Source organism: Rhinolophus sinicus, chromosome 17 (genome assembly GCF_057876585.1).
Source record: "Rhinolophus sinicus isolate RSI-liver-muscle chromosome 17, RSI-T2T, whole genome shotgun sequence".
NCBI classification, from domain to species: Eukaryota; Metazoa; Chordata; class Mammalia; order Chiroptera; family Rhinolophidae; genus Rhinolophus; species Rhinolophus sinicus.
Window position 1 is genome coordinate 63,727,300 of NC_142517.1, and position 24,153 is coordinate 63,751,452.

Consider the following 24,153-nt stretch of genomic DNA (forward strand, 5'->3'; position numbering starts at 1 on the left):
CCATGAACATTCTTATAGGGTCTGCCTCATTTTGAGTCCTATGTACTTTATTTAAAAATCTTTTTTGTGTCCCAGTGCTGAGACAGAGGCATGGCAAGGTTGGGAGGGTTGTGACTGGTGTGGCAGCCTGCCTGCAGCCCAGCGAGCACCTGCTCCAGACAGCTCCACTGGGCCCTGACTGCCTCCCACTGCAGAGACAGAACACGTAGAAAATGAGTGTCCATGCACACTGGAAAGCCCTAAGGTACACTTTCCGTGTTTTTAGATCCTTAAAAGAGACTATAGAATGCCGGCTGCCTTTGCTGTTGTGTTCCCCTCCTCCTCTTAGCTGCCCACCCCTGTACAAGTTGACTCTTATCAGCCAGTGAGCATTATGCTATCAAGGAGTTTAAATATTTATGAGCAAGAGTCTTGTTCATAGCCTGATAAAATATTTATGTGTTTCCACGGGCACTGGTTTCCATCTAGACTTCTCAAGGTGTTTTTCTGAACACTTGTCATAATCATGAGTTCCCCAGACAGAGATCGATGATAGGGCCAGAGAACATCCCATGTTATTGAACCCCACTTTGCAGAGCACCCTGCTTTCTAGGGCTGGGGGGAAATGAGCACACAGAAGAGTGGGCATTAATAGTGTCTGGATCAGGAGAAATACTGCATGTGCTGATGAAAATGGATTGGAAAAAGAAGGGCCTGTTAATATAGTACCCCTAAAGGTGCGAATCCAGTAGAGATAGTGAGAAAGAACTTGTTGGAGTGAAGAGAGATTAATTAAGATGGAATGTGTTCATTCCAAATAGAAGAATGAAGGAATCAGCCTTGTAAAAGACACACACAGTTCCTTTGACACTGAGTAGACAAGGCCTATTGCAGACGACTATGTTGAGTGCTATAATTATCACACCTGCTATGAAAATATGGGCGAAGCGGTGGAGGCTAGCCAGGGTTTCTAAGTGTGGGGTACAGAGCTAGTTATTTCAAGAGGAATTGTTATTCTCCTTTAAGGAAGAAGTGCCTTTTGAGTGGAGTTCTGACGGAGATGTGGCTCTTTGATTGGCAGCTGTGGTGTGGTGGGCAATTCCTGGAAGAGAAGAACTTGAGCTGATATTTGAGTCATGGCCAAAGTGCTGCTGCGGCTTGAGTAAGGGGAGAGGGCCAGGTCAGGTCAGGTTTGCAATAAAATAAAACAGGAAACCTAAAGGCCAGCTTGTCAAGGACACCACAGTGTTGACTTTGGTCTGTTTGTTGTGGGGAACCACGTGACTTTTTACCAGAGATTGGGTCAGATTTTGAGCAATTCTTGGGAGGTGCATCTAGCCCAGGCAAGGCCTTGAGGTCTGTTTATATCCGAGGCACTTCCAGAATATTCTCCTGTTACCAGTCCAGTCTAGAGACTTTGTGCAGTCTAGTCTAAAGTAGGTAAACAAGAGGGGATCAGATTCATTCAGGATACTCATTGGACTGACCAGAAACAGGTCTTACCAACCACCTTCCTGCCCACCATAACAATTAATGTGACTCAGAATGCTCTGAGTCAAACTGAATTCATAGGATATATGCTGCATCCTCTGATCTCCTTCATAGCCACTTTGCCTCAGTGGAGGGAGTTGAGGGGGTCTAAGTACCCCTCTATCACCTGAACCCAAATCTGGGTCAGTGTACTTCAGACTTGGGTTGCTAGGCAACAGAGGACTAAGAGATGAGGCCAGCAGACCATCCCTGCAGAACTTGGGCCTGCTTTGACCAGGCTACTGGGCAGTGACTAGAGAGGGTTGAGGTCATGCAGATTGATAACCCATAGACAGGACTGCCCAGGCCACCTTCCACATATGTGCTCCCTTCAGATTACAGGTTTCTATTCAAAAGTACCCCCAGGATATTCATTCATTCATTCATTCATTCATTCATTCATTCATTCATTCATTCATTCATTTATGTTTAACTCCTAATGAAAATAGGAAGGGAGGTTAGGAAAGATATTAAGCCTATCGGTCATCTATACTTCATGATGTTTGTGCTAAGGGATAACTGTAGAAGTGATGACTCTGGGGAAGTCCGTCTTCAGTGAGAAGCTTTACATGTACATAGATTGGCCAGAAAGCACTGGAGTTCTGATGGGGAGAGGGGATTTCTTGGTGTGAGGACAAGAAAGGGCATGGGAAGTCCTCTTAGAGAAACCATGATTCTGCCCAGGGCCTTGCTAGTTGGAATTGCTCTCTTGCAGCCGAGGATATTTGGTCCAGAGTGATATTGGGAACACCTAGGAACGAATACTCTGGGCCTTCCTGTTGCCATCTGTCTATCCTGGGAAGTCATACTATCAGTTGGCACTGCCAGCTCTCCATCCTGATTTTCCACAGGTAGTTGGGGAGACCTGGAGAGAGAAGGCAAAAGCAATTGTCTTAACTAGGGAAATGGTAAGGGTTTAAAGGTTTTGTCTGGACGGAAGGGGTGGTGAGGCCAAAAGTGTCGGTCTGGCTAGACTCCAGACCAGTGCGGTCCTTCTTGGCTCTAATCTAAGATAGTCCTGATTTTCTGTGTGGAGTGGAGTCTCCCAGGGGCCACATTAGCTGTAGTTTTCCCTCCGAAGAAGTGAACAGAATGCATGCCTCAATGAGCACCTTTTCCAAGTGGACATTTCAATGATGATTGTGCCCAGGCTGATGATGGCCGCCTGCTGTTAGGATAAACCCAGAAGATCAAGTAAAGAGGGAGTGGGAAACATAATAAATAGCAAGAGACAGGAAAGGGAAGAGAGAGTAGTGACCCGCTGGGAGCCTAGGTACCCAATTATCTGCCGGTGAAAAACTGGAGGAAAGAAGATCAAATAACCACCCATGGGAATCTACCTGCAAATATTGCTGCCTTCCAAGGCAGCTGTGAGGAGAAAAGAAAGGCCGACGCTTGAAGGCTGCTGTTACAATCAGCCTGAGGAATATTAATGCAGGCTTGACCGTCCAGAACACACAGCCACACCACAGCAGTCATACGCTGTCTACACCCCCTTCCACACTTCCACACGTTTTCTCATATCCATTCATACTGTTATAATATTCATAATACGTGAGACATTCATCTACACTTGCAAAGCTACACAAACGCAGACCTACTTAAAAAGGTAAAGACTTTAGTTTCTTTAGAAGAAGAAACTATTCCAAACTATTGCCAGCAGTGGGATTATAAATGATTACTTTTTATTTATTAAACTTACCCATATTTTCCACGATTGCTATAGCAAGCATTTCTGCGATAATCAAGAAAACATTAAGTAAAAAATCTGTTAAAGAAGTTACGTAGGAAGATAGAAGAAGAGGCATTGGTCGAGGAGAGTAGGATTGTACAAAAAGAGAAAAAAGATGTTAGAAAATGAATGAATGATCAAAAAAGATAATTCTTCACAGGCTGCTAGCCTCTGTATATTCTCTTTATTACTGAATAGGATATACCTATTGCCCACCAGAAGATCTGGAAGCTTCTATTAGACTGAAACCAAATTGCAACTACTAAGCCAAGTGTCACACCCACCTCCAGGGCCTGAATGCCATCCTATGGGCAACAACTGGAAGGCCCACAGCTGGCTCCCAATGGTCCTCAAAGAATCTTCCAGCGAAGTACTAACCCAGAACCCTTTAAACCTGGGCGGCCGCGTCTTTCCCACAGAGTTTAATATTTATTCCTGCAGCGGCTGGGCCAGCCTTGTGCATCTCATCTCTGAAGTATGGAACAGGAGCCAACAGAGGCTGTCAATAGTTGGAGTGGTGGGATTCTCCCAGACAAAAGCCTGTTCCAGCCTCAGCCATGCCTCTGCCCACTGCTCACTGGCTCAGGAGGCCACTTGGGAAGTTGTGCAGCTGAGGCTTTGGAGAAGCAAATGCAGTTTTCATTTCACAACCACCGGCCTTTCCCAGAGGCTCCGTGAAGTCTTTGCTTTAATTGGCTTCTGTTGAGGGACCCAAGGTGAGGCCCCTCTGCCGGAGCAGAAGTTCCTATGTATTTACCTCTACCCACCAGGATCGATTCAGAGCAAATGCCAGAGAACTACACACCCGCTCAACTCGAGTTCAGCGTTACTTGTAATATTATTTGTAATTATTAAAGTCTCAAATCCCTTCTATATTTTAAATTTATTACATTTTTAAAGTATAAAAGCAATAAACACTCATGATAACAAGTCTAGGAAGACAGCAGTAGGTAAAGAAAATGTTGTTAACCTCTCCCTCCTCTCCCTTCTGTCTTCCTGACAAAACCACTGTTACAAGTGCAGTGTGAATGCATTCACTCCTTTTCTATGTTCAAACAAACATATGTAGAGTTATTTTTTGTTTCCTACATGGGTGGTATTATATTTCATATAATAGGAGTTACTCTGTTATTTGTGTCATTTGATTTATTATGTACATTATTCTAGATACATACATTTAATTAATCATCCAATTTATTATTTTTAATAGCTACCAAATATTCCTTTGTGGGAAGTTTCATAATTTTCCCCACTATTTCTGTATTGGTAGATATTCCAGTTTTTCTTCCAGCTTTTTACAACAACAAATTATACTACAATAAACAGTCTCCAATTATTCTTACACTTTGGTTTTGATTTCCTTAGGAAGACTCCCCACATTGGCATTTCTGTGTCAGAGGGAATACATACAATTTTAATGCTCACTGTGGGTCTCCCCTACGACTCTTGTTTCTCTCTCTCCTTTGTCCTTCTCTCCCCTCTCCCAGTGCCTTCCTCAAGGGGAGCCTGGTATTTAGGCAGCCGAGCCCTGCAGTGTGAGCTCATCCTTGCCAAGTGTGGATTAGATCAGCTCAGTGGGGAACAGGGTCTGGGCTGCAGACCCTGGGCTGCATTGTGTCTCTGTTGCTTCTGGTTGGCCAGACTGTTTACAGTTCCCGCCTTGCTCATTTATTCCATGCTGTGGAATTATACACGGTCTTCATCTGTAGCAGGAGCCGTTTGGTCATTGGGGAGGGTGGGGGAGGCGGAGGAGGAGGGAAGTTTCAGAGAGAAAAGGCTGTTACAATGCTTTCTCACAATGCCAGATCTGCTATGGTTTTTGTTATGCCCTTTCTTTAGTAGTTGGATTCTTTGATTCTATCCCCTTGTTCTCCCTCTATTTGGAGGGATTTGGGATTTGGGGACTTTTATGAGTATATAGTCAAGCAACTACAACTGATTACTTGACATGAGGATAATTAGTTAAGAAGGTAGGGGTCTTGGAGCTTAAGGATCAGTGCCAAGCAACAGATGCGAACATTTTTAAACAAATGATTTCAGCAAACCAGGTTTAAGAGCAAGCTTCCCGGGAGTACATGGCTTTCATTTTTAGTGTTGCTCTTGTTTGGATTTAAACTTCTCTAGTCTGGTCCACCAGACTAGAGAGGAGTGGGACTCCCCACCACACCAGGGCTGGAGAAAATATCAGAGAAGCATTAAGGGAAGCTGGTGAGTACAGATAAGTTAACTGTAAAAAGTGAGCTGACAAAATAACAAGAAGTAAACGAGATTTTAAAATTCTCAGCTGAAGGCTGCTGTGTGACCAGTGGGCCTATGAATATGAGTTGGTGGACAGTTTATAGAAATCTTTGGTCTCTAATCCACATTAGAAATCCAATTGTGAGTCTGTGTTCAGAATATAAACATTAGCTAAGCAGAGGAAAAGAAATTACAATGTCCTGTGGCAGACATTTTGCTACTGTCTCCTATAACACATGCTGCAGCTTTTACTCAGTAGCTTTGAAATGCGTTTCTGTGTCCTAGATTTAAGATTAAAGGAAGAGAAGAAAACCAGGATAGAAGTCATTGCAATTAATTTGAATTAAAAAGAAACTTTAACTTTAGTTTCAATATGTATAAATCTCCAAAATAAGCATTAACTTTTGTGTTAATACATACTTTTACATAAACTTTTAATTTTCAAATATGCACTGACCAGTAATAATGATAGTAACCAGTCCCTATAATAGGTTTGTCTTTTATAACCTAGAGATTCTATAATGTATCTTAATTAGTGTCATAGTTAATAGTAAGGATAATTATATCTTATACTGTTTGCACTGTCATTTGTGTCTGTAGTGTAAAGATTATCTTTAAAGAGCTTGGTCTTGTTGGTAAAAAAAATTTTAAGGTTAAATATAGCACAAGACATTGGATTACCCAATAGCAGACCATTGCTCCCATAGAGGACATCTACAAAAGCTACTCGTAGGTTTAAAAAAACTACTTGAAAGCATAAAAGACCTATGAAGAGAGCTAGGACTTACAAGCTAAGACCTTAAAAGAACAGAAACTCACTGGATATTCCACATTCCAGGTTGTTTCTTCCCTTAATACAGTTACCATTTATTAAGTAGCACCTGAGGAGAAGCTAAGCAAAAAGCAGCTGCTAAGATTCAGAAAAGCTGAGTAGAACATTCTACAGTCTGATAAGGCTGGGGCATGGTGGGGGGGGGGTGGGAAGAAGAAGGAATTCAAGGATACTAAATGAGGCAAGACATGAGAGGCCATGATCATGGAAAGAAAAGAGGAACAGAGAAATCATGCCAATGAGTTGAACAATTTTCCTTCCAAATTCTTCACTTATTTATTTATTTTTAAGATTTTATTGGGGAAGGGGAACAGGACTTTATTGGGGAACAGTGCGTACTTCCAGGATTTTTTTCCAAGTCAAGTTGTTGTCCTTTAAATCAGTTGTGGAGGGTGCCGTTCAGCTTCAGGTTGTTGTCCTTTCAGTCTTAGTTGTGGAGGGCGCAGCTCAGCTCCAGGTCCAGTTGCTGTTGCTAGTTTGCAGGGGGCACAGGCCACCATCTCTTGAGGGACTCGAGGAATCGAACTGGCAACCTTGTGGTTGAGAGCCCACTGGCCCATGTGGGAATCGAACCAGCAACCTTCGGAGTTAGGAGCATGGAGCTCCAACCACCTGAGCCACCGGGCCGGCCCTTCTTCACTAATTTATAAGTAGCACAGACCAAGAGGTAAAAAAGCCAATCAGAAAGCAGGTGCTAAAAAGCCAAGAAGCTAATGAAAGCTACTTGCAGTCTTAAATGTTTACAGATAAAAAGTGGAGTGTGGGTCCACCAAAGTGAAAGGCCTGAAAAACACTGTGATGGTTAATTTTACGTGTCAACTTGAGTGAGCCACAGGATAGCCAGGTATCTGGTTAAACATTATTTTGAGGTGTATCTATGAGGGTGTTTCTGGAAGAGATTAGTACTTGAATTCATGAGCTGAGTAAAGCAGTTGGCCCTCCCCAATGTGGGTGGGCATTCCAATCTGTTAAGGGCCTGAGAACAACAGGCAGAGGAAAGTTGAAATTTCTGTGCGTGACTGTTTGAGCTGGGACATTGATTTTTTTCCTGTCCTTGGTACTCTTGGTTCTCAGGCCTTCAGACTCAGACTCTCTGGCTCTCAGGCCTTCAAAGGACACCATTGCTTTCCTGGGTCTGCAGTTTGCAGATGGCGGATCCTGGGTCTTAGCCTCCATAATTCCATGAGCCAAAACTTTATAACAAATCTCTTTTATGTATATATAAAATATTTGTCCTGTTTCTCTGGAGGACTCTGATTAATACAAACACCCTAAGCTTTCAGTTGGGACTCCTGAAGGACTGTGCCTGAGGAGTTAGCCCAGAAATAGACCTCGTCTTATAAAAACATTGAAATCCAATCCCCGGAGACCAGTCATTAATTAGATTAAAGTGATCTGTTTTTACTTTAATACCCTAGTAGAAGCTAAAGAGCATATTCACTAGAGAAGAAAAAATGATGCAGAGTCTTTGCATTTTTAATACATGGTTTCTGATATTCAGTGAAACAAAATGAAACAAAAGCAGGCATACCAAGATACAGTTTCTAGAATATGGTACAAAAAGAGAGAATTCAGACTCCCTGAGTTGCCAAGACAGTTTCAAGTCCAAGGAGATCAAGGCAGCTGGAGATTGTAAAACAGAGTATTAGAGAGGAGAGAGCTGCACTTGACATGAGAAAATATATAAGGTTTTTATCATTATTTAAACCTCTTTTAAATATAATTGGTAGGGTGTTTTTTTTAAAAAAAAAAAAAACATATTGTGGGGTTTATAACGTATGTAAAATGAAATATATGACAATAACAGCACAAAGGCTGGGAGTGAAGATATGGAAGTATATTGTTATAAGGTTCTCTTACATGTGAAGCGATATGATATCACTTGGGGCTAGACTGTGATAAGTTCAAGATGTATCTATAAACATAAAAATAATCACAAACAAAATAAAACAAATAAGTGTAGCCAATAAGCCAACACAATGGGTAAACAAAAATGGTTAAAATGGAATCACAAAAATTCACCTAACAGAAGGCAGATAAGAAGGGAAAAGGGAACAATTAAAGAGATGAGATAAACAAAAAACAATAGCAATATGATACATTTAAACCAATAACTACTTTAGATGTAAATGATCTCAACACTTGAACTAAAAGGTAGAATTGCCAGACAGAATAGAAAAGCAAAGCCAATTGTGTACTAGGTACAAGAAACACACTTTACATATAAAGAGGCAAATAGGTTAAAAGAAAGGATGGAAAAGATTTACTATGCTAACACTAATCAAAATGTAGCTGAATAGCAATTTTAGATAAAGTAGATTGCAAAGAATATTACCATGGATAAAGAAGATCATGATGATAAAGTAGTCAATTCATCAGGAATACATAACAATATTAAACATTTATGCACCTAGTAACTTCAAAATGCATGAAGTAGAAATACTATAACTTCAAGGAGAAATAGACAAATCCATAATTTAGTGAAAAATTTCATTAGCTTTCAGTAATGGATGTAATAAGAAGACAAAATAATTTAAACTATAAAAGAAGGAATCAACACAATCAATCAGCTTGACCTCATTGATCTTTATATAGCTCTATAACCATCAGCAATAATATATTCATTCCTTTTCATGGCACATGGAACATTTATCAAGATAGACCGCATTCTGAATCATAGAACAATTCTTTATAGATTTAAAAGGATTCAAGTCATACAAAATATGTTCTTGAGCTTATGGAATAAACTAAGGAATCAATAATAGAAATCTTCAATTATTTGGAAACTAAACAGTGCACTTCAAAATAGCTTCTGAGTCAAAGAGGAAATGAGAAATTATTTTGTACTAAATGAAAATTAAAAGTTATGTATCAAAAGCAGTACTTAGGTGGAAATTTATAGTGCTAAGGGCTTATAAGAAGAAAAGTCTCAAATCAATATCCTCAGTTTCTATCCTAAGAAACTAGAACAAAAAAGAGAAAATGAGACCCAAAGTAAACAGAAGAAAAGCAATACTAAATATCAAAGCAGAAATCAATAAAATAGATACAAAAAAGCAGTAGAGAGAATCAATGAAAGCAAATGCTGATTGAGTATGAATATCAAGAAAATCAATAAATTTCTATCCAGACTGATCAGGGTAAAGAGGACAGATACAATTTACTAATTGCATGAGTTAAAGAGGTGACATCACTCAGCTTTATTCCAATAATTCCATCAAATTAGATGAAATGAAAAAATTCCTTGGATGACACAAACTACCAAAGTCTTTCAAGAAATATTAGAGAATGTGAAAGCCCAGATATATTGAAGAACATCTCAGCAAAATAGGAATAAAAGAGAACTTCCTTAACCTGTTAATAGGAATCTATGGAAAACCTGCATCTAACATTATATTTAATGGTAAAAAACCAAATACTTTCCCCTTAAGATCAAGAACGAGACAAGGATGTTCACTCTCACTAATTCTATTCAACATTGTCCTGGAGGTTCTAGCCAGTGCAATAAGGTAAGAAAAAGAAATGAAAGGCATCCAGTTTGGAAAGGAAGAAGTAAAACTGTCTTTATTTGCAAGTCACCTGATCAATCATCTATGTAGACTATTCAACAGAATCTGTAAAAGAGCTATTAGAACTAATGAATGAGTTTAACATGGTTGCAAAATACAATATCAATATACAAATGTCAATTGTGCATATTGATTGTTGAACAATCAAAATTGAAATTAAAAAAATTAAAATAGCATCAAAAATATGAAATACTTAGGGATAAACTTGATAAAAAATTATGCAAGACCTATATATGTAAAACTACAAAACCTTTCTGAGAGAAATTAAAGAAGACCTAAATAAATGGAGAGATGTACCTTGTTTGTGGATGCTATGAACTAAATGTTTGCATCCCCCCCAAATTCATATGTTAAAATCTAGTCTTCATTGTGATGGTATTTGGAAGTGGGGGTGGGGGTGGGGGGAGCCTTTGGGAGATAATAAGTCATGAGGGTAGACCCCTCATGAATGGGATTTAATGCCCTTATAAGAAGAGGCCAAAGAGCTAGGTAGCATTCTTTCCATCATGTGAGGATATAAGAAGTCAGCCATTTGCAGACTGGAGGAGGGCTTTCACCAGAACTTGAGCATGTTGGCACCATGATCTTTGATCTTTGACTTCCAATCTCCAGAACTGTGAGAAATAAATGTCTGCTGTTTATAAGCCACCCAGTCTATGACATTTTGTTATAGCAGCTGAGCTCACAAAGACAATGGATTAGAAGACTCCATATGGGGGAGATGGCAATTCTCCCCTAAGTGATCTATAGATTCAGTACATCCTCAATCAAAATCCCAGATGACCTTTTTGTAGAAATGGATAACCTTATTCTAAAATTCATGGGAAAATGTGCAGTATCTAAAATAGCCAAAACAACTTTTTTTTTTTCCCTTTAAGGGAACAAAGTTAGAGGACTATCAATACCTGCTCATTATTTCAAATGAAAGAATGGTTTTACAGGCGTATATATAGTATGTTAAAAGTTACCAAATTGACACTTCAAATATTTTAAATATATGCAATTTATTGTATGTAATTTATACCTCTATAGAGCTGTTTTTAAAAAGCTAATAGATAGGAAAATGAGAGTAAAAGCTACAAGAAAAGGAACATAGGACAGGTTGGAAAAAATAAAACAAATAATAACATAATAGATTTTTAACTCACTTATGTCAGTAATTATCTTAAGAATAAATATACTATTCCAATTAAAAGATAAACATTATTAGACTAAAGAATAAACATTAAAAATGATTATTAAAATATCTTAATTGATGACAGAGTTTGTCATAGCCTTTATCATCTTAGTGCACGTGCTTTTTTGGTGAGTAGCCACAAAGAAGTATTTGATTTACGAGAACAATGTAAAGAAACTTAATTTAAAAACATTTGAATCCCTGGCTTAAGCTGATTTGTGGTTTGAAGTGAGCCTCCTCATTTGAGATGATTGGGGTTTAGAGGGAGAGGTTGATGCGTGGCCTGTGATCACCCATCCTGATTTTGTATGTAAAATATTACGTATTTGTATGTTTTTCAGGAGAATGTCTAGAGCAGGGGTGTCCAAACTGTGGCCCGCGAGCCAACTGCGGCCCACAATCCATTTTTAATTGGCCCGCAGCAAATCCCAAAAATATATTTAGTTTACTTAAATGAACCAGGTGAGGCAATACGTACTTCACCTCAAGTGAGTGGCCCGGCTGTTTGTGTATTTTACCGCATATGGCCCTTGGTAAAAAACGTTGAAAAAAGTTTGGACACCCCTGATCTAGAGCTTTCATCAGTATCTCATGTACAAAAAAATTTAAGAATCATGGTTTAAAGAATGAAAAAATTGAGTGCTAGTCTGTGTCGAATTTCTGAACAGAACTTCTTTGAAATTAATTTAAAATAAATAATTCAAATGACTTGGTCTATAAATGTGTACGTGAGCCTCATCACAGCAGCTTGAAGTAACAAGTTAAAGGTTATCCCAAGGGTTTATGTGGTTTAAACTCTGACGAAAGCCCTTTATTTCCTTTAGCTGGACTGGGGTTCTTATGGTATGATTCCCAGGTCAGCAGCTGTAGCATCACCTGGGAACTTACTAGAAATGCAAATTCTCAGACCCTACTACTGAGTCAGAAATCTGGAGGTGGGCAAGGAAGCCTCCAAGTGATTCTGATGTGCACTAAAGTGTGATAACCACTGGGTTAAACTATGCTTAGAAAAGCTATTCTTTACCGCCTGTTTTCAGGCCAGGTTTAGGACAGTTTGTTAAGATAGGACAGTTTGTTAAGAAAGTGGCTGCAGAATGAAGTCTAATAATGTTGATAGCTTGTATTTTTCATCTTTATCCTCAAAGAGCCTGAATTGCTCTCACCCAAGTGTCTTTTGTTGCGCAGCAACAGTGAACAACAGTTTAGAGAAATCCTATGTCCAACTGAAATTGGAATTTAGAGACACAGCATGTAAGTTCACATATAAAAATTATGACGAGGCGGCCGTTCAGAAATGAGCCCCAGTAATTCCAAGGGCCTTAGATCTCTGCTTTCTTTGAGGAGTGGAATATTCAGTCTCCTGAACAGACTGACCCTCAGGAACCAAGTTTTATTTACCTTTTTCCAACTGTGAGGCACCCTCACAAATGTCCTTTAAAGGAGTGCTCAGTACCACCGTGGTTCCATTTGTAAGAAGTTAACAAAACCACTCAGCCTACGTTCTGAGTCCCGAACAGGACAGAGGTCTCAGCTATAACAGCATAAAACTTGAGTTTTCCAAAACCAGCCTCTGAAACCTTCAAATGATCATTCTCTGGTCCTTCTGGTGCCTGAAGCTTGATTTGTCGAGACACCTTACTGTTTCGCTGATGAGTAATACGTAGCATTGAGCTCTTCACAGCAGTTCTCATTAAAGGAGGGCAGCCAAGTGGAATTCATTCTTGGCTCTTAATAGTTTTCGAATGAGAATTTTATTGCATATTAATGAGTACTAATTGACATTTGTGACTGGTTTTTATGGAAATCAAGCACGTATAATTTGCATAATAGTACCTAAGTGCTTTTAGGTAACAATACAGCTCTGGGAAGTTGGTGAGGGTTTTAGTATGTTGCTGATTTTTGTTTTATTTTCATTCCCAACTACAGTCCCTGGTTGTACTGCGGAGTATAACAGGTCTCTAGTCTATAAGGCAGTAGTGACCGACAGCCCCGTTTGTGTGGTTGTGTCAGCTTACACCTGAGAGTACAGAACGAGTCAGCAAAACATATTGGGTCAGGGCTCAAAAAGCAGGAGATATTTCTGCGGTATCAGGGAGGGATGTTCCAGCCCTCCTTCCGAATCAAACCTCCCGATTCTCCTGAGTTATAGGAGTATCTAGATGGTCCTGAGGATTGTTCCTAGGAGTCTGGAACTCCTATTCTGTATAATGTTTTGAAAATGTCTCTGAGTCCACTTTAGCAAATAGTTATCGATTACCTACTTACATACCAGGCACTGTGCTTGGTACTAGAGCAAAACCATGTTGGCTGGTTCCATGCTGCATCCCTAGCTCTTAGCATAGTGACTAGGATATAATAGTTGATCAATCAATATTCATTGAATTAATGAACATGTTCTCTACCATTAGGGATCTGTAATTCGTTATTCTTACAAAATCTGATTTTAAGTACCATATAAAGTTCATTGTTCTTCATGTTAGAAATACATTAATGGTTCAGAACTTGGGATTCTGTCAAGAAATTTAGAGAAACAAGATGGATAACCTCAGTTATGTGCCCCAAGTCTTCTGTACCGATGACCCTTCTATTGCATGGAAATGAAAGAAGTTAATACGTATTTATTGATGATCTAGCTTACATACATCTTATAGATCATATGATCTCATCACTAATGAAACTTATAAGATATAGCTAGTTATTATCCTCATTTCCTTGAGGCAGCTAAGAAATAAAAAAGTTAACTAACAAAAGCCCCAGATAGAAAATGTTGGAGCTGAGACTTAAACTCAGCCTCAGCTCTGTCCACTGCAGTGCCACTCATTACACCCAGTGGTCCTGGATATGTGAAGTGAGGCCAACTCCAGGTACTGGGCTGGAGAGCTGAATTGGCCCAGGGGCTCCGGGACGTGCCCTGTATTCAAGTGACCAACTGTTCATAGCAAATGTACTATTTACAGCACTGTTTCCCAAATCCTGTGGGCGACCAAAGTCAATAGCCAGTCTGATTCACTTTAATTCTACCAAGTAGCCAGGAAAGTTTAAACGCTGTGTAACAAAGGGAGAAATCAGGTTTAGGCATAGAAAAGTTACAAGTAATATGAAGCTAAAAGGTTGTGTACAGCTTTCTATAATGTTGAGCAAAAATGTTCTCCGTATTGTGGGAAGATCACTAACTGCAGGCTGGGAAGCGTAGGAGGGGAGAGGCTTTGGAACACAGGGATTAGGAAAGAATGGTGGTCTAGTTCAAGAGTTCATACAAAGCCCAAGGATCCCAAAGGTTTATTTTCTTTAAGTTCCGCACTAGACTAAGGGAATGAATCAAGTTTGCTCTTCTTACCCCACCCCACCCACCTCCCACTCCTGCCAAGGGACACCAGTGAGTTCACTATGCTTTTAAAATCCCCTGAGACTGATGTGTTTGGAGCAGCCATCTCTACTGCCCCTGCTCTTCCCTCTGGTGAATCAAGAATCCCTGCTCCAGGGTTCCTGGGGGTGGTTATTCAGAAACCATAAAAGTATGGGGAAACCTTAATTGGAGGCACTTCAGACGCTTTAAAAGGGAACTTTTATCATCTCTCCCTATTTTATAAGGCAAATGTGAGATACTGAGAAACAGATTAATTCAGTCCACTTTATATTGTTGGGAAGAAAATGTACAAGATCCAAAACTTATACTTTCCCAATAGAATAGTCTTTCCCCTTCTACTGCAGTGTTTTCCCGAAAATAAGACCTAGCCAGACCATCAGCTCTAATGCGTCTTTTGAAGCAAACATTAATATAAGACCCGGTATTATATTATATTACACCCTGTCTTATAGTAAAATAAGACCAGGTCTTATATTAATGTTTGCTTCAAAAGATGCATTAGAGCTGATGGTCCGGCTAGGTCTTATTTTCGGGGAAACACGGTGTGTTCTTCTTCTCTCTTGGACCTCCTCCACAAACTTCTAAGCTTTAGAGCTGTGACCTCTATGGCTCTGCCTGCTCCCCAAGTCCAGGCCTCTGCCCCAGCTGCCCCAAATGGGTGAAAGGCCAACCTTAACTTCCTCAACAGGTCCTGTAAAGTAGTATAGAAAGAGCACTGAACTTGGGAGACCTAGTTTCTGTTCCTACACTCCCTATGGGACCCTGAGCCTCTCAACCTCTATGGGGCTGTTTCCTTGACCCTAAAATGAAGAGATTGGACTTTATGCCCCACCATTCTGTGACTTCACCTTCTTTCCCTGACTGAATTATCTCGTCCTATATATGCAATACTTTCCCACCCTAATCTCATGCCCATGTTCTCCTAGAAAGTATGTGCAACTGTGAGCCATCTTCTATGTTGAGGATCTATGAGTATGTGGCAGGAGGTCTTAGGGGAGGTTGAATCCCCTCTGCCTTGCTTGTACCTGCCTGCTGCCCCCACAAAAAGCAATGTATGTTCAGGGAATGGAAGTTAATTTTTCTGTTAGTACAAGTGATCCATATTCAGGATGTTTGTAAATCTGCTACCAGAACATAACACATGCATTCAAAGGTAATTAGAAATGCATTTTACATTCCCTGCTGTTTATAATTCTCCATGTATCTGCTGCCTACATTAGCACAGTTAATGGAGAGCTAATACCTCCAACAACAGTGGTACCAGAAGGAACCTTAGTGAACATCTCGGCCAGTGCTGTTGGTGGTGGTGATTTGAAAAGATACATTTCTGATGCATTTGCATGTGGTTCTGTCGTATCTCTCTTAGTGGGTAGCCTGAGTCTGAGGTACTTCAATATTTGCTCATATTGGATAGAAACATCCCTATTACTCCAATTGTCCTTTTTCCTGCTTTTCTTAGGTTGGTGCAAAAGTAATTGCAGTTTAAAAGGTTAAAAATAATTGCAAAAACCACATGACTTTTGCACCAACCTAATAGTATAAAACATATAGTGGGATGAAAAGTAGAGAGGTAAGGAAATCAGGACAAAGGGAAAATAGACATAGGATGATAACACGAGGCAGAGATACCTAACACTGCACAGTTGCTATAAGTGAGTCGTATTTGATTCTGAACTTCCCAGCAGCCAACAAAGAGAGAAACAGACTATTCGTGACATAAAAATGTTCCAGAAGAAGATAAACTTATCTTGATATTTGAGAGGAAGAGAAATTATACCATGTGTTCTCATGGAGGGACCAAGTCAGTGTCATAGACCATACCCTCAAAAATAGCCTATTAATATCTCTAAGGCTATATTCATTCATTCCGTAAGCATGAATTGAGTATCTGTTATGTACCATATATGTTGCAGTGCATTACAATTATTCTTTTATGATGATGAAATTACCCTTTCATTGGCCAGCGGGAGAGCCATTTGATTCCTGTATCCTTTTGACATGACTGTGGCCTCTGATACTTTTTTATTTTCTGGTATGACAAGACGTCCCAGATTTATGTTGTATGTTTATTTCCAGCACCAAAAATTAAATTGTCCATTTTGCTAAAGAACACTGATTCCGTTTAGTGGAAAGTGGTTTTAAAGATCCTAATCTGGGCAGTTGGAGTGTTTATTGTTACTGGGGTGTAATTACTTCCGAGCCAGTTAACAGACTAGGAAATAGGAATGTTTTAGAAATAAATAAATTCTGAGTCCATACTCATATTTCCCATTTAAATTAAAGATTGAAAATTTTTTACTTATTTTATATGTGTATCTCTTCTCTCTCACTTTGAAAATCTTACTTCTCAATGACATGAATATAATTACTTATTTGCTTTATCTAATAGATACTTATATGTGTGTATGTGTATGTGTGTGTATCCATATATGTAAAATAGGAGCAATGCCCACTTAAAGCAGTTTAAGATTTCTTTGTGGGTATTTTTTGTCCTTAGAATGTATAATCAAGTTCCTGTTACTTAAAATAATTCTTGTCTATGTGGTCATGCCATCAACTTGATATAGTTAGGTTCACTTATTTCCATTTGTTTTTAATTTTTAGAGGTCGATTTTCTTCTTTTTGATTTAGTTTTGTTTTTAAGTACAATATTTACATGGCTTCAGAGTCAAAACTATAAACATTGAGAGGTCTGTTTCCTCCCTGCCCCTCCCCTGTTGTTCTTTTCCTCCTCTTATAGGTAATGCTTTTATTCTTCCAATGTTTGGTTTTGAAAATAAGCCAATGACCTGTATGAATTTCATCTTTCTTACACAAAAGGCAGCATATATGTTTTTGGGGGTTTTTTTTGCATCTTGCTTTTTTTTTTTTTTTTTTTTTTTAACAATATATCCTGGAAATCATAGCATATATAGATATTCCTTATTATTTTTGTAAAATGGAAATACTCCTTATTTAAAATAACAAATATTATTTATACAAGAACAATAGAGTGAGTTCCCTCGGGAGAGCAGTTCTGATGGGTGGGAGCAGTGGCCTGGAATGAATATGCCAAGAATTCATGCTTAATTCTGGGTGTTGTTATTTTCTTCCTTGTACTTTTCTGAGTTTTAAAGATACCTATGAATTAAAAAACAATTTTAAACACAACTGCACACCAGGGCAACAAAGGAAAACTCTCAGGAATCACTGAAGTATGAACATCTAATGGAACTCGATCAAAGAGGGAAAGTTCAGGTAAGGATGGGAAGGGTCTGTAGATGGTGGAGCTGGTCCTAAATGGAGAGCTCTATATACTCTAAGAGTATTTAGTGTGAGTGTGAGAATTTCTCACCTGAAGTATGAGAATTTATCACCTGAAGTGTGAGAAATTGCTGAAGAAAAGGGAAGACGCAGATCCTCCCCGAATTTAGTTTGCAATAGTCATTTTTTTTTTATCATCACTACTTCTCATTTTCTGCAATAACAGGAGAAAGATTAATTTGGAAAGCTGTCATAATTTTCACTACAGAATCAGCCTTTAATTTTTTAGGCTTATGTGGCCAAACCTGGAAACCTGATTTAAAATTGCTTCACTGCCCCTCGGTCCTTCCCAGATGCTCTTGCCCTAATCTACCTTTTTCTCCATTGTCCTCAGCACCTTCAAAATATTAATTTATTTAGGTATTATGTCCACTGATTATTGTTTGACTCCCCTCAATGTAATACAAATTATTTCAAGATAATATATTTCAGGTGCCTAGAACAGTGCCTGTCCTACTGTTGGAGCTCAAAGAAATATTTACTAAACGGAATGAATATTGGCAGCCACAGTGTTTTGCGGGGGAAAGGGAATGTGTGGCCAAGGAGTTCTGCATTCATGTGTATACATCATCCCCTTACACATTCATCTTATCACATCATGGCTTTGGAAGCCTTGTATGATTCATCTTTATTATTGGTAATGCAGACACCAACACAGCGAGCAGTGCGAATGTGAACCAAGGCAGCTGTGTGTGAAAAATGAAATGACACAGGTGAAGTGGGTTAAAGGAGCATTCAGTGTATGTGTATTTTTCCAGTAGGTATATGCTTATGAGCATAGCTTTAAAAATAAAAAAAATAAAAAAACACGATCTTTTTACATTTACCCACACATTAACATGTACTGCACCCCTCATTCCTTTGTATAGATACAGATTGCATCTGGTGTCCTTTTCCTTCTGCCTGAAGAACTTCCTCTAACATTTCTTACAGTGCATATTTCTCAGATTTTCTTTGTCTAAAAATTATTTTACCTTCATTTCTAAAAGACATTTGCACTGGGTATTGTATTCTGGGGTGACTTTTTTTTTTCTTTCAGCACTTTAAAGGTGTCATTCCATTCTCCTCTGGCTTATATAATTTCAAATGTGAAGTCTGTTTTAAGTCTTACTGTTGTTCCTCTGTACATAATTTGGCTGCATCTAAGATTTTATCTTTATTACTGGTGTTCAGTAATTTCATTAGGATATGACTTGGTGTGTGTGTGTGTGTGTGTGTGCGCATTTTAATACTTAATTTTCTTGGGGTTGGTTGAGCTTCTTAGATCTACAGGTTTATACTTTTCATCAAATGTAAATTTTTTTGGTCATTATTTCTTTCAAATATTTTTTCTATTCCCCCCCTTAACACCCAGAACTCTAGTTACATATATGTTAGACCACATGCTATTTGTTCCATAAGTAACTGAGGCTATGTCCACTTTTATCAATCATTTTTCTCTCTATGCTTCATTATGGATAATTTCTATTGTTTTGTCTTTAAGGTAACCAATATTTTATTTTTACAGTGTCTAATTTAGTGTATTTTTAATTTCATAATTATATTTTATCTCTAGAATTTTATTTGGGTCTTTTTTATATCATTCATTTTTCTCTTTTTGTTTATGTTGTGTTTTATATCTTTGAGCATGTTTATAATAGTTGTTTTAATGTCCTTATGTGTTTGTTGTATCATTTCTGTTATTTCTCTTTATTTTTTATTGATTTTAAAAATGTATGGTTATAGGTTATGTTTTTGTTTCTTTGCATACCTGGTAATTTTTTATTAGATGATGGACATTTTTGAATTTTATGTTGTTGAGTGCTGGATCTTGTCGTAGTCCTTTAAAGAGCATTGGGTTGTGTTCTAGAATGCAGTTGAGTTTCTTTGTGGATCAACTTGATCCTTTTGAGGCTTTCTTTTAAGCATTATTAGGACAGGTCCAGAGTAGCTTCTAGTCTAGGGTTAATTTAGTTCCCCTACTAAGATATGACTTTCCTGAGAATTCTGTCCAACGTCTTGTATGTTATGAGAATTGGTATTGTTTACCTCACATGATGCTGTTGTAGTGAGAAAATGAGGTGTTTACACACACGTATGTGTGCGCGCACACACAAACACACACACACTGGTGTAAACTTCAATGTGATTTAAGGATATAAAAACATGGACTTGATAATGACTCAAATACTCGTATAACTGTATTCATTTGCCAGTATGATTAAAAGGGAAATATAGAGGAAAAATATACCTTCCAATCCACTCTGTAGTATAGGCCTCCCTGTGTCTTACAATGTGGCTCTGTTCTAGAAGGCACAATCGGGGGTGTCTAATTTTAAGTAGAAGGAAAGGAAAAAAAGGTATTTTCAGCAATTTCAATTAAATCAGGATGCAAATAGTCATGTGTTTATGTTTACTTTTCTTAAAATGCTAAAATAAATGGTGTTTATCGTTATGACTTCATAATATATTTCCTTCTTAATTTTTCATTGAGTAATCTGACTAGACTGCACAAGAATTTAAATGTCTTGACAAGAGATAGTATAGTGGCTCTTAGGTCTCTTGGGATTTCATTGTAATGAATCTAGTAAATAATTCAGGACCATATGAGAGTCCAATCAATGGGCAGCACCTGGTGCTATATTGTTCGTGCCTAAACACGCAGAATCCAAAGATGGCATACTACACCTGTCACTATTGTTCTGGCTTAAACACAAGTCCCATATTCTGTGGCTACTGAAATAATCATTGATATTTTTTTTCCTCTTCCAATTTTTCTCCACAATGAAAGAAAGCTGTGCTAAGCTGTTTCAAAAACACAAAGCAGAAGTGGCAGCCTCTTTTAAATTCCCACCAGCAAAATTTCAAATCTGTTTTCTGTATTAAGGGATAGATTGCTTTAAAGAGTTAGGGACATATCTACCTTGTCTGCCGGGGCTAACTGGAGCTTTTTTGCATTTCAACTTTTGTTCTGCAAGGTAGAGCTTCTTTTTTACATCACGATATTCATATTGCAAGCATCTCCTCAGAGAAATAATGCTATCATCAGGACACTCACTCATTCCTAGAGACCTCAGTTTCTCTCCCTATTACCTGAGTAGCCTATCCCACTTCTAAGAATTTTAAAACAAGCAAACAAAAACCTCTTGCCAAAGGGCTTGCTTGTCTTTCTGTGCTCCCAGCTGACTGGACATAGAGCGTTTCTCCGCTCTCTGAGAGACCGAGAACTGGAGAGACCGGTAGATATTACGTGCAGACTCATGCAGCACCAGAGCCCGCCACCACCAGGGTCAGGCGGAGCTTAAGCCATGTGTTGCATGGAAAGGTCTTGGCAAGGCAGGGGATTTCCCAGTAGGCAAAAAAGGACAATGTACCTCACATGTCTAAACTCAAGTTTTTACAGTGCTGGGCCATAAAAAGGATCTGAAGAGACACTGTAGAGCTTTATATCTACATAAAGCTTCAGATGTGCTTTGTCTTTGTTTTTAAAGTACTGCTTATTAAAGAGGTTTAAAATGTATTTATTTAAATATACTCGTATATTCTATTTTAAACCTTTGTTATATATAATAAAGTATATAACTATATATAATAAAAATATAACTATATAATTAAAATATAGAAAATATTTTAAACCTCTCCTAAGCCATTTGCACATATATGTATATGTTTCTGTATATGTATAATTTGTTTGTTAACAGGATTAATTGCTTTCCTTTCCTTCAGGACCTGTGTTGAGTACTTGGAGCAGTGACTGCCATCTGGTGGCAAGCCAGATTCATCACTTTGTGTAACCTGTTACTAAGATGCCCACTCCTGGCTCACATGGTGTGGACTGACAACAGGGGAGCAGGACAGCCTGGAGGGTGGCCGATGAAGGAGCTTAGTGAAATAACCCTTCACTTCCATCTGCATGGGTTGTTCATCCCAGATTCTGAGCCAAGAGCCATGGTGCCTCTGAAGAAAAGATTTGAGTTGCTCTTGTGTTTCAGTCAAAGATCTGCTGGTTAACTACCAGCGGGTAACCGATACTGCAAAAGCACTCACCAAGAGGGACATGTGATGACATGGAGTCTGAAATAAACTGCTCTGAATTATGTGACAGTTTTCCTGGCCAGGAGCTGGATCCGAGACCAATTCATGATCTCTGCAAGACAACAATTGTAAGTAAGCAGCCATGGGATGTCAGGGCTGCTCAGACATACATGTCGTTGGTGGAGGAGGTGGGGGGAGGGGGAGGAGGAAATGCTTTGGTGATGATGGGGCAGTTCGTGTTTGATCTATAGAAGAGCCTTCATTCCTAACAGCTTCTCTTTATTCTGTTCTCAGACCTCTTCCCATCCCAGCGGTAAGACCATTTCTTCATTATCTCCTGTCCTCTTGGGTATTGTTTGGACTTTTCTCAGCTGTGGACTTCTTCTGATAGTCTTCTTTCTTGGCTTCACAATTCGCTGCAGGAAGAACAGGTAAGCAGCCCCATGCCGAGTTTCATCTCCCATCGCCTGAATCATGAAACCCTGAGTGTTAGTATCATTTTGGCACCATGAGCTGCTAGCTTGTCTGCTACTGTGGCATTAAGCTATGTAAGAAGTTCCCTCCCTGCCTCCGCCCAAATGGTCCTGGCCTTGCAGTATCGTTTCCTCTTGAGAAGGAGAACGATCTAGCCTATTGTGCTAACTATTTAATATTACAAGGATCCCAAAAAAACAGAGAGTGAAGAATCTCTCCTCAAAAGGACAGTACGATCCTTCTAAGAAGATGAGGTACTTGTATTAAAAACAGAGAACATGTAGGGAAATATTCCAAAGCAACACTAGAGTTTATAGCCGCACAGTTGGAACCAGTCTGGGTGGGATAAAGTTTTTGCAAAAATAGTGAAGCCCTACTACCTGGCTGTTCTGCTGGACAATCGTGCCTGGTTGGAAAGCCGCTGGCTCATTAGGGTAAGAATCTACAGCTCCCAGGGATGACAAAAGAAACAAAATGATAACGTTTTCCTGAAGGGACTTGCAGAATCTTGCCTTCACTGCTATTCGATCCTGCCCTCACGGACCACCCCGTCTTTTCCACTCCAATACTCTGTACCCTCCCTCTGCTCCAGCAGTCCCAGGCCTCGCTCCCTAGCCCACAGCTGTATTTCTGGATAGAGCCTATAGCAGATTTCAACAGCTCCAGCAGAGAGGCCACACTCCTCTGGCCCCACTCCAGCCTTACACTTTGTGGTGGTCAAGTGTGTTTTGCTCCATTACCTGAGTTTGTCACTCAGGATGAGGGTCAGTCAGTTGAATTTCTCTAGCAGGCATTTTGGGGTGCTATTGGCCGTTTGAGTCACGGAGGACATGGAATTGGTAAGCAGCAGTGACTTGATCTGCTGGGTCAGCCGCAACGGGACAGTGATGCTGTGTGGCACTCAGTCCTGAGTATACCCCTGAAGCTGCTTCAGCCACTTTTCGTTCTGTTCCTCAAATACACCAAGCCTACTCCTATCTCAAGGCCTTTGGCTTATTGTCTCCCTCTGTTCCCACCGCCTAATGGTCTTCTCCAGATCTTCCCATGCCTAATTCCTTATCATTGTATAGGTCTTGGCTCAAATGTCACCTCTTCAGAGAAGCCTTCCCTGGTCATCTTATCTAAAGTAGCCTCTCTACCCGATGGTCACCCAGCCCCTACATCTCATTCTATATCCCATCACTGTTTTATTTTCTTCATAGCAAGGATAACTCTCTGGTATTACCATATTTATTGATTTACCTTTTGATCATCTGTATCCCCCACCAGAATATAAAGACTATGAACACAGGGACCTTGTCTGTCGTGCTCACCATTGTCTTCAACATTTAGAGCAGACTCAGGAACATAATAGGTGCTTAGTAAATACCTTTTCAGTGATCCTGGGAGGAAGGAGATTTTAATCCCAACGGTGGATGCTGCCAAGAAAATGACTAGGAAAACCACACGTATTAAAGTTAGAGAACTATGGAGTACAGTCTTTTCACCTGCAACACATTTCTATAATGCAAACTAATAACTGATCAGCAAATAAGAAAACGATATCATTGGTTCATGTATAATGTTTTCCTAGAAAAATCAATGATTTAAAGAATTCAAAGACAAGCTTTCTTACAGTTAAAGAAGGAAGCCTTAAGCTAAGAATACTGTGGCACTGCCTTGTCTTACAACGAGTAGTGGCTGGTTTAATGGCGTTCAAGAACTCGTATCCTTCCTACAACATGAAGCTATCTGGTGAAGCTGTAGGAATAAATGAAGAAACAGAGAACATTCCTGTGTTTAAAAACAATTGATTATTAAAAAAAGCACAAACCCAGAGCAGATTTTGATAACAATGTTATTTATTGGAGGTGAATACCCTTGAGGACCTACATCCTGCAGATTTAAGTCTACAACCATCATCTACCATGTTTCCCTGAAAAGAAGACCTAGCCGGAT

The 24,153-nt window shown here is 39.3% G+C and overlaps 1 protein-coding gene across 4 annotated transcripts in view; it reads left to right on the forward strand.

The window, feature by feature from the left end:
* Positions 1–24,153, forward strand: part of GPR156 (G protein-coupled receptor 156) — an 87,149-nt gene that overhangs the window by 7,261 nt on the left and 55,735 nt on the right. For 3 of the 4 annotated variants that reach the window (XM_074331469.2, XM_074331479.2, XM_074331459.2), the window contains exons 2-3: positions 21,433–21,869; positions 22,036–22,172. In XM_074331469.2, coding sequence (XP_074187570.2) covers positions 21,774–21,869; positions 22,036–22,172 — 233 coding nt within the window. In that variant the 5' untranslated portion in view covers positions 21,433–21,773. Of the gene's footprint in view, positions 1–75; positions 245–21,432; positions 21,870–22,035; positions 22,173–24,153 lie in introns of all 4 variants that reach the window. The other variant, XM_074331477.2, reaches the window with a different exon arrangement.